The 9,600-nt window shown below is 40.4% G+C and overlaps 2 protein-coding genes across 2 annotated transcripts in view; one reads left to right on the top strand and one right to left on the bottom strand.

Moving 5' to 3' along the window:
* Positions 1-1,464, top strand: part of LOC115113786 (solute carrier family 12 member 4-like) — a 53,935-nt gene extending 52,471 nt beyond the window's left edge. Inside the window, exon 25 of the mRNA XM_065012060.1 lies at positions 38-1,464. Within this exon, the coding sequence (XP_064868132.1) occupies positions 38-129 (92 nt within the window). The 3' untranslated portion in view covers positions 130-1,464. The remainder of the gene's footprint in view (positions 1-37) is intronic.
* The window catches only part of LOC115113776 (dipeptidase 2-like), a 23,214-nt gene continuing 14,546 nt past the window's right edge, over positions 933-9,600 (bottom strand). Inside the window, exons 6-11 of the mRNA XM_029641758.2 lie at positions 9,142-9,211; positions 7,825-8,001; positions 4,039-4,123; positions 3,785-3,860; positions 3,454-3,589; positions 933-3,144 (exon numbers count right to left, since the gene is read on the bottom strand). Of these exons, the coding sequence (XP_029497618.2) occupies positions 2,920-3,144; positions 3,454-3,589; positions 3,785-3,860; positions 4,039-4,123; positions 7,825-8,001; positions 9,142-9,211 (769 nt within the window). The 3' untranslated portion in view covers positions 933-2,919. The remainder of the gene's footprint in view (positions 3,145-3,453; positions 3,590-3,784; positions 3,861-4,038; positions 4,124-7,824; positions 8,002-9,141; positions 9,212-9,600) is intronic.

Below are 9,600 nucleotides of genomic sequence, written 5' to 3' on the forward strand. Positions count from 1 at the left end.
GAGTTGCTGGTTATAACAGTGCTTAACTCTGGCCCAGATATGGAGTTTCTGGAGGTGCTGACGGAAGGTCTGGAGAGAGTGCTGCTGGTGAGAGGAGGAGGACGAGAGGTCATCACTATCTACTCCTGACCTATCAGAAACCACTCTGGTCACAGGTCACGACACTGCCTCGACAGGAGACATTCCACCCCGATCACCGGGGGCACTGCAGCACCGGCAGCAGCATCCAGCCGATCCTCAACATACAGTACATACAAACTGTGCCAATTAATGATGGAATTAAGAGGACTTTTATTGTGGAATTTGAGGACCACAGAAAGCAATAATAATTTGCCTGGCATTTCTGCGGAATGTATTGCCTTCCATGAGGACAGTAGCTTTTATAGATTACATGCTAGAATTCCCTCATGAATCCCTTATTGCCAAGGCAACTAAAGCTTGGGTCATTCACAAACCTATTTCTGCAATAGGAGACCATTAACAACTGCTACTTTTACACATGCATCCATCGAACATGAATTTTCTATGTCGACTGAGTCAGTATTTGTGTTGTTTGCAGAAAATAAATGATGGTGGGCTTTCCCTCATTAAGGATTAGCTTGGCAGATAGCACAGTCTTGAGTGGTCCTTATGAAGGCCTCTGTGTAGAGTGCCAATTTCACTTCTTTTTTCACAACCTTTTTATGGTTGGTGGAATAGTAACTTTTGTATTTATTTTCTTATTTATTTTCTCAACCTCCCCCCGATGAGGATAAGATTTTTCGTATTGTAGATAATGAAATGCCAGTTGGGGTATTTCAACAGATGGCACAGAGTGCTTGTAAATGTAAATGTGGATGCCAGAGATTGTATCGAAACATTATTTTACTGGATTATTATTTGTAATTGTTGAAAGAGAAGAGGTTTTAGTTCATTGACAATTATACATTACATTTAATCTACTATTTCTGTACAAAAGTCTTTATTATAGGCATGAAGACTACTTACAGGGCCACCTGAACAGAGTAGCATATGCACACATTTCCTTTCCTGTAGACTGCAAGAGCTGTAAAGGCAAAGAGTATTTATCTGAACTTAGCAATAAAATCATGATTCATTTCCCTATTCAACTAGAATTGAACTATCTTGACTTCAGATATATCAATGTGTTCATAAAATAAGATGGTCGAAAAACAGAAAACACAAAGAATTATTTACTTAAGAGAAAGGCAAAATAAATACGATATAACCTATGAATACAGAATACAACATTCCTGAGATGACTGTAGGAGGCATTACAGTATGTTAACATGTTGCAAACTGTTTCACTGTACACCCTTGTGAGGAAATGTTACATTAATGTTCATTTTAAGATGAAATCGTCACTTTCTATGAAATAGTTTCATTGTGAAACTCAAGTTTGTGTAATGGACATCAAGGTCTGTGTCCTCAGAGAAATAAAGATAGTTTGTAAATGCCTCAGTATGACCTTGTGGCCTTGATTGTATCATTAAACAAACATAACACAGAGATATTTTTAGAATGAGATATGTAAAAATAGTTAAAAGTGATTTTTACATTAAACTCAATGTAATATAGTATAAAGTGTGTGCAGAGCTTTGTGTAAATATACAACTCCTTCAAGGTCAAAATGACCAAAACTAAAAATTAGGTAAAGATCTTTGTAGGAAAGATCACATGTAAGCAAGTGACACAGTAAACACGTTAAAGCTAGGCTTGTCACTGTCGGAAAAACATGGTTGTAGTAGATACGTAGTGTATTGTAATACAACACTAGTAGTACTACTAAATAGGTTCCGGTACTCATTTTGGGTGCAAGTAACTGTTTATATTTAGGTGCAGGAGCTCCACTATACTTTTGAGCTAATATTCCATAAGAGTAAAACGAGCTCAAGCAGTAGAGAATTTGAGGTGCCGGTACTCAGCTCCAGTGGGCTCCTGCGCAAGTCAAGCACTGCTAGTTTAGTAACACTAAGGGCTAAATGCAGATCCGTGCTAGTCGACATCCGGTTGTTTTGGCAGTGTTGAAGGTGGAACTGCGTTAGAGCTACTACTTATGTTACATTATGCAGACACTGTCATTGGATTAAATGAAACCACACTGACTTTATATCTGACAAATCCCATGCAGCCGCGTTAGTTCATGTAGCCACATTACAAGTTCAAACACTCTAATGTGTAATGGTCTGTTGTCTACATAGACTAATAAATCCCATGCAGCCGCGTTAGTTCATGTAGCCACATTACAAGTTCAAACACTCTAATGCGTAATGGTCTGTTGTCTACATAGACTAATAAATCCCATGCAGCCGCGTTAGTTCATGTAGCCACATTACAAGTTCAAACACTCTAATGTGTAATGGTCTGTTGTCTACATAGACTGATAAATCCCATGCAGCCGTGTTAGTTCATGTAGCCACATTACAAGTTCAAACACTCTAATGTGTAATGGTCTGTTGTCTACATAGACTGATAAATCCCATGCAGCCGCGTTAGTTCATGTAGCCACATTACAAGTTCAAACACTCTAATGTGTAATGGTCTGTTGTCTACATAGACTGATAAATCCCATGCAGCCGTGTTAGTTCATGTAGCCACATTACAAGTTCAAACACTCTAATGTGTAATGGTCTATTGTCTACATAGACTGATAAATCCCGCCATCCAAATTAAAATGAAAACATGCATTTCATAATATCTATTGTCGATAGAGCCTGCACTTTCTTTTGTCGTTTTGAACATCTAATGCGTAGGGATAATAAGGAAGGGAGTGGTTGGTGACACAAAAGAGCAGCCACACACTTATTTGTCAGTTCACACTACAGCTACACCTCCAATACTGCCAAAACATCCGCTATCAGGATATCGGTCAACCTGGGTTACCACTGGATCTGATTGAATGGAGGCCATATTATAGTCTTAATGGTCCATCAGGACACAGAGGCAGGAGATTAGTATAACCATGGTCCAGACCAGACTCCTGGGGACCACCAGTTCACTGTGGCCCTTGGAGTACATCTGTTCCATCTTTGTCGTCTGGTGGTCAGGTCGCCTGAGTACCAGTCTGCAGGGGTTCTGAACCCTAGTCAAGTCGATCTGAGCTTCACTGGGGAGAGTTCCTTTCGCTTTCTGCCTGTCACGCTCCTGGGGAAGGGATACGGGGAAGGAGGGAGGAGGGAGGGAGAAGTTTACACTGTATTATGATGCTGTGACAGTGACTAAGTGGGATTTTCCATGCACTATACAAGGCTCTTTTTCCAGTTCTCAGTTCCCTTCATACCACAAAGTACTCAGATGGACATTCAGTCCCAGACAGAGATGCCTTTCATTCCATTCATTCCTTTGATGTTACTACTGCAGGTGTTTTTGATGGCTTTGATACAATACTCACACTGTAGCATTGAGCCTTTATAACGAGCAAAAACACATCGCTTTTGTTCATTTAGCACTCACTTTCTCGACCTCCTTGAACACACGTAGGAAGTTGTGTCTGAGGACCCCGGACAACTCGTAATCTGTCCAGTGTCTCTTCAGCAGCTCCTGGATCAGTGCAGGATACTTGGACACATCCTCTAATCCAAGAGGAAACCTTCAGACAGTAGAACATAACAGGCTATGTATTACTCAAACCCTCAGGCCACTTAAAATGCAGCTTCTATCTGTTACCAGTCTGCTTACAAAAAAAGTGAGTCATTCGGATAGTATTCAAGCTGGAGCATAACATGGATGTATTAATGAATTAACGCTGAATGTGCTGCTGTTACTCTGAGGTAAAAGTTCTTACTTAGAAGCTCCATCAAAGTCCCCTCCTATTCCTATTGACTCAGATCCAACCACCTTCCTAATGTGGGTAAAATGGTCTGCAAAAAGTAAGAGGAATATCAGAAGATAAGATAATCATAAGATAAATCATGTGTACACATGTTATTGATGTTCTTGATACTGGTCTTCTAAACACGTCTTGATTGATAACAAGTCAGCCAATTTTGCGCTTAATTGTTTGATGCCAATAAACACTAATCAAAGGCAACTGCTCACCAGCCACGATGGAGACATTGGCTTGGCCATGGCAAGCCACAAACCCACTGTGCAGATTAACCATGATGAGTCCTCCGTTCTCCTTCTGAAACAACAACACACCCAGAATAGAACATTAAAAACCATTCCACACTTCCAGTGACCTTCCAGCCATGTAGATACAGTGCTTCAGAATATATTCACACCCCTTGACGGTTTCCGCATTTTGTTGTGTTACAGCCCAAATTTAAAATGGATTCAATTGAGATTTTGTTTCACTGGCCTAAATAAAATACTCCATAATGTCAAAGTGAATTTTAGACATTTTTACAAATTAAATAAAAAATGACAAGCTGAAATGTCTTGAGTCAATAAGTATTCACCCCTTTTATTATGGCCTAAATAATTTCAGGAGTAATAATGTGCTTAATAAATCACATTATGAGTTGCATGGACTCACTCGGATTGCAAAAATTGTGTTTAGCATTATTTTTTAAATTACTATTTCATCTCTGTACAACACATACAGATAATCGTAAGGTCCCTCAGTCGAGCTGTGAATTTCAAACACAGATTCAACCACAAAGCCTCGCAAAAAAGGACATCTATTGGTAAATAGTTTATTATTAATGGCAGACATTAAATAGCCCTTTCAGCATGCTGAAGTTATTAATTACACTTTGGATGGTGTATCAATACACCCAGTCACTACAAAGATACAGGCGTCCTTCCTAACTCAGTTGCCGGAGAGGAAGGAAACCACTCAGGGATTTCACCATGAGGCCAACGGTGACATTAAAACAGTTAAGAGTTGAATGGTTGTGATAGGAGGAAACTGAGGATGGATCAACAACATTGTAGTTATTCCACAATACTAACCTATGTGACAGAGTGAAAAGAAGGAAGCATGTATAGAATAAAAATATTCCAAAACATGCATCCTGCTTGCAGTAAGGCACTGAAGTAAAACAGCAAAAAATATGGCAAAGAATACAAAGCATTATGTTTGGGGCAAATCTAAAACAACAACAATATTTTCAAGCATGGTGGTAGCCTCATCATGTTATGGGTATGCTTGTCATCGGCAAGGGCTAGGGAGGTTTTTTAAATAAAAATAAATGGAATAGAGCTAAGCACAGGCAAAGTCCTAGAGGAAACCTCGGTTCAGTCGGCTTTCCAACAGACATTGGTAGACAAATTCACCTTTCAGCAGGACAATAACCCAAAACACAAGGCCAAAATATACACTTGAGTATCTTACCAAGACGACATTGAGTGGTCCTGAGTAGTCTGGTTACAGTGTTGACTTAAATCGGCTTGAAAATCTATGGCAAAACTTGAAAAGGGCTGTCTAGCAATGATCAACAACCAACTTGACAGAGTTTGAAGAATTTTGAAAATAATGCAAATATTTTACAATCCAGGTGTGCAAAGCTCTTACCGAGAAAGACTTGCATCTGTAATCGCTGCCAAAGGTGATTCAAAAATGTATTGATTCAGGAGTGTAAATACTTTTGTAAATGAGATATTTCTGGATTTCAGTTTCAATAAATTAGCAAACATTTCTAAAAACATGTTTTTCACTTTGTCTTAATGGGTTATTGTGTGTAGATGGAAAAAATATACAGTACCAGTCAAGAGTTTGGACACCTACTCATTCAAGGGTTTTTCTTTATTTTTACTATTTCTACATTTTGGAATAATAGTTAAGATGTCAAAACTATGAAAAAATCATATAGTAACCAAAAAAGTGTTAAACAAATCCAGCCTTTGCCTTGATGACAGCTTTTCACACTCTTGGCATTCTCTGAACCAGCTTCACCTGGAATGCTTTTCCAACAGTCTTGAAGGAGTTCCCACATATGCTGAACACTTGTTGGCTGCTGGCTGCTTTTCCTTCCCTCTGCGGTCCAACTCATCCCAAACCATCTCAATTGGGTTAAGGTCGGATGATTGTGGAGGCCAGGTCATCTGATGCTGCATTCCATCACTCTCCTTACACAGCCAGGAGGTGTGTTGGGTCATTGTCCTGTTGAAAAACAAATGATAGTCCCACTAAGAGCAAAGCAGATGGGATAGCGTGTAGCTGCAGAATGTTTTGATAGCCATGCTGGTTAAGTGTGCCTTGAATTATAAATAAATCACTGACAGTGTCATCAGAAAAGCACCCCTACACCATCACATCTCCTCCTCCATGCTTCACGGGGGGAACCACACATGTAGAGATCATCCGTTCACCTACTGTGCGTCTCACATAGACACGGCGGTTGGAACCAAAAATCTCAAATTTGGACTCATCAGACCAAAGGACAGATTTCCACCGGTCTAATGTCCATCGATCATGTTTCTTGGCACAAGCAAGTCTCTTCTTCTTATTGGTGTCCTTTAGTAGTGGTTTCTTTACAGAAATTTGACCATGAATGCCTGATTCTCCTCTGAACAGTTGCTGTTGAGATTGTATGTTACTTGAACTCTGTGAAGCATTTATTTGGGATACAATTTCTGAGGCTGGTAACTCTAATGAACTTATCCTCTGCAGCAAAGGTAACTCTGGGTCTTCCTTTCCAGTGGCGGTTCTCAAGAGAGCCAGTTTCATCATAGCCCATGGTGGATTTTGCGATTGCACTTGAAGAAATTTTCAAAGTTCTTGACATTTTCCGTATTGACTGACCTTCATGTCTTAAATTAATGATGGACTGGTGTTTCTCTTTGCTTATTTGAGCTGTTTTTGCCATATATGGGCTTGGTCATTTACCAAATAGGCTTATCTTTTGTAAACCACCTCGGCGCTCGTCGTCACCGGTCTATTAGCTGCCACCGATCCACTTTTCCTTTTCTGTTAGTTTTGTCTTATTGGTTACACCTGTTTCTTGTTTAGGTTTTGGTTAGGGCTATTTAAGACGGTTATGTCCACCTGTGTTTGTGAGGGCTTGTTCCTCTGTTCATTTTTGTAGTTGTGCTATTTTCTTGTTTTCTCCGGACTGTTTGGATCCTGTTTTTGGGCCGGTCATTTGTATGAGCCTGGTGTTTTGGTGTGACCGTTTTCTGTGCTGGAATAAACAAGATTGTCCTTTACCCCCTGCTCTGTGCACCTGACTCCGCACCCACTACTCCTAGAAGTGCGTAACACCACCCCTACCTTGTCACAACACAACTGATTTGCTCAAACGCATTAAGAAGGAAGAAATTCCAGAAATGTACTTTCAACAAGGCACACCAGTTAATTGAAATGCATTCCAGGTTACTACCTCATGAAGCTGGTTGAGAGAATGCCAAGAGTGTGCAAAGCTGTCATCAAGGCAAAGGTTGGCAACTTTGAAGAATCTCAAATATTAAATATATGTTGATTTGTTTAACACTTTTTTGGTTACTACATGATTCCATATGTGTTATTTCATAGTTTTGATGTATTCACTATTATTCTATAATGTAGAAATAGTAAAAATGAAGAAAAACCCTGGAATGAGTAGGTGTGTGCAAACCTTTGACTCATACTGTATATTTAATCCATTTGAATTCAGGCTGTAACACAACAAAATGTGGAATAAGTCAAGGGGTATGAATACTTTCTGAAGGCACTGTAAAACAGGAAATGCACATAAAGGACAAGTGGATTAAAGAAACATTGCAGAAAGGAGACATCGTCAAAATATACTTCCAAAAGACTCTCCTGATAAGGAGTAAACACAGGCCACCCACAATGAGTGACCGTGCCGATGGTGGTTGAAAGGGGGGAGTCATGGAGGAGTGTTAGAGAGAGAAAGAGAGAGACAGACAGAGAGAGAGAGTTCTTGCCAGGGGTCTCACCAGTTCGCGGAGCAGGTCATCAGGAACATTGCGGCTGTGGTTACAAATGACATGGGCTGAGGAGTGGCTGAAAATAACTGGAGCCTTAGAGATCTGCAGTACTGCCCTGGCTGTGGCCCAGGAACTATGGGACAGGTCTACTATCATCCCCAATCTGTTCATCTCCTTCACCACATCCTGAGAGAGATAAAGACAGAGAGAGAGGGAGAGAGACAGAGAGAGAGAGAGAGAGAGACAGAGAGAGAGAGAGAGAGAGAGAGAGAAAGACAGAGAGAGGGAGAGAGGAAGACAGAGAGAGAGGGAGAGGGAGAGAGAGAGAGAGAGAGACAGAGAGAGGGAGAGAGGAAGACAGAGAGGGAGAGGGAGAGAGAGAGAGAGAGAGAGAGAGACAGAGAGAGAGAGAGAGAGAGACAGAGAGAGAGAGAGAGAGAGACAGAGAGAGAGACAGAGAGACAGAGAGAGAGAGACAGAGAGAGAGAGAGAGAGAGAGAGAGAGAGAGAGAGAGAGAGAGAGAGAGAGAGAGAGAGAGAGAGAGAGAGAGAGAGAGAGGACAGGAAAAGTATGTTACCACTTGCTGTGAGGTTTCCCAGTAATTACAGATTACGTGCTCTATGTACGTCATTGTGCATATCTGCTGACAGTGAAAAACATACAACACTGCACCACTTATCTACAAACAGTAAACACTACAAACAGTAAACACTACAAACAGTAAAGCGCTTAGTTGCGACTGAGGATCACATCAGTCTTACACAGCTCCCTAAAAATCGTCAAGGATCAAGAATGTTTGTGTACAACTCCTAGAGACTGTGAAGGAAAATGTTATGTTTGTGTATCAAATTAATGCTGCTTTTCTAATAACCATTTGGATGGGTTCATGTGGGTGACTGACTGAACGTGTATGGAGGAATCCTCTCTATCACTGATAAGCAACTTGGCAGTACACCCAGAACATTACTCTGGCTGTTTCAGTTATTTCAGGTATTTCAGTTTCAAGGTCTCAACTTGGAGAGAGGAAGCCTCGTGAGGTATTGGTCCATCACATGCAGGAGCCAATGATGAATAATAAATCATGTAAATCATGCAAATATAACTTGTCTGTGTAGCAGTATATAAGAGGACTGAAGGGACCGCCCCGGCGGAGCTTCTGATCAACCTGCACTGACTGTACAAAGTTTGTTGTAACCTCTCCAGCTTGTTGACTTCAGGTGTCCCTGAAGACGTAAGTGTGCCGAAATGTCATTACGCCTGAAGTGACCAGTGTAGGCTACAAGTATTGGCTTGAACACAGACTTAGTGTTAAAGGTTCACCTTACCTTACCGAAGTCTGTTAGGCTGTCATTTTCTCTTTGATAGACATCATAAATTGTTGAGGAGGACTCAGCCCTGAAGCAATGAAAAAACGACTGTGTTATAAGCCAGTAGCAAGAACCTAAGATGTCAAACCAAAATATAACAAATATTGTGCATGTGTCTGTAAGTTTTAATATCACATGCACAAATACAGTGAAATGCCTTTCTTGCAAACTCAAACCCCAACAATGCAATAATCAATAACAATGTATTACAACAACAAAAAAACACAAGAAATAAGAATAAGAAATACGAAATACACAATAAAGTAAATAAGTAAGCATACTGTACAAGAAATACTTAAAAAGTCATATCCAATACCATATTCCATGTGCAGGGATACTGGAGTGATGAAGGTAGATATGTATAGGGGTAAGGGAGCTAGGCAACAGGATATAAGATAAACAGAGTAGCAGCAGCTT

Source organism: Oncorhynchus nerka, linkage group LG27 (assembly GCF_034236695.1).
Source record: "Oncorhynchus nerka isolate Pitt River linkage group LG27, Oner_Uvic_2.0, whole genome shotgun sequence".
NCBI classification, from domain to species: domain Eukaryota; kingdom Metazoa; phylum Chordata; class Actinopteri; order Salmoniformes; family Salmonidae; genus Oncorhynchus; species Oncorhynchus nerka.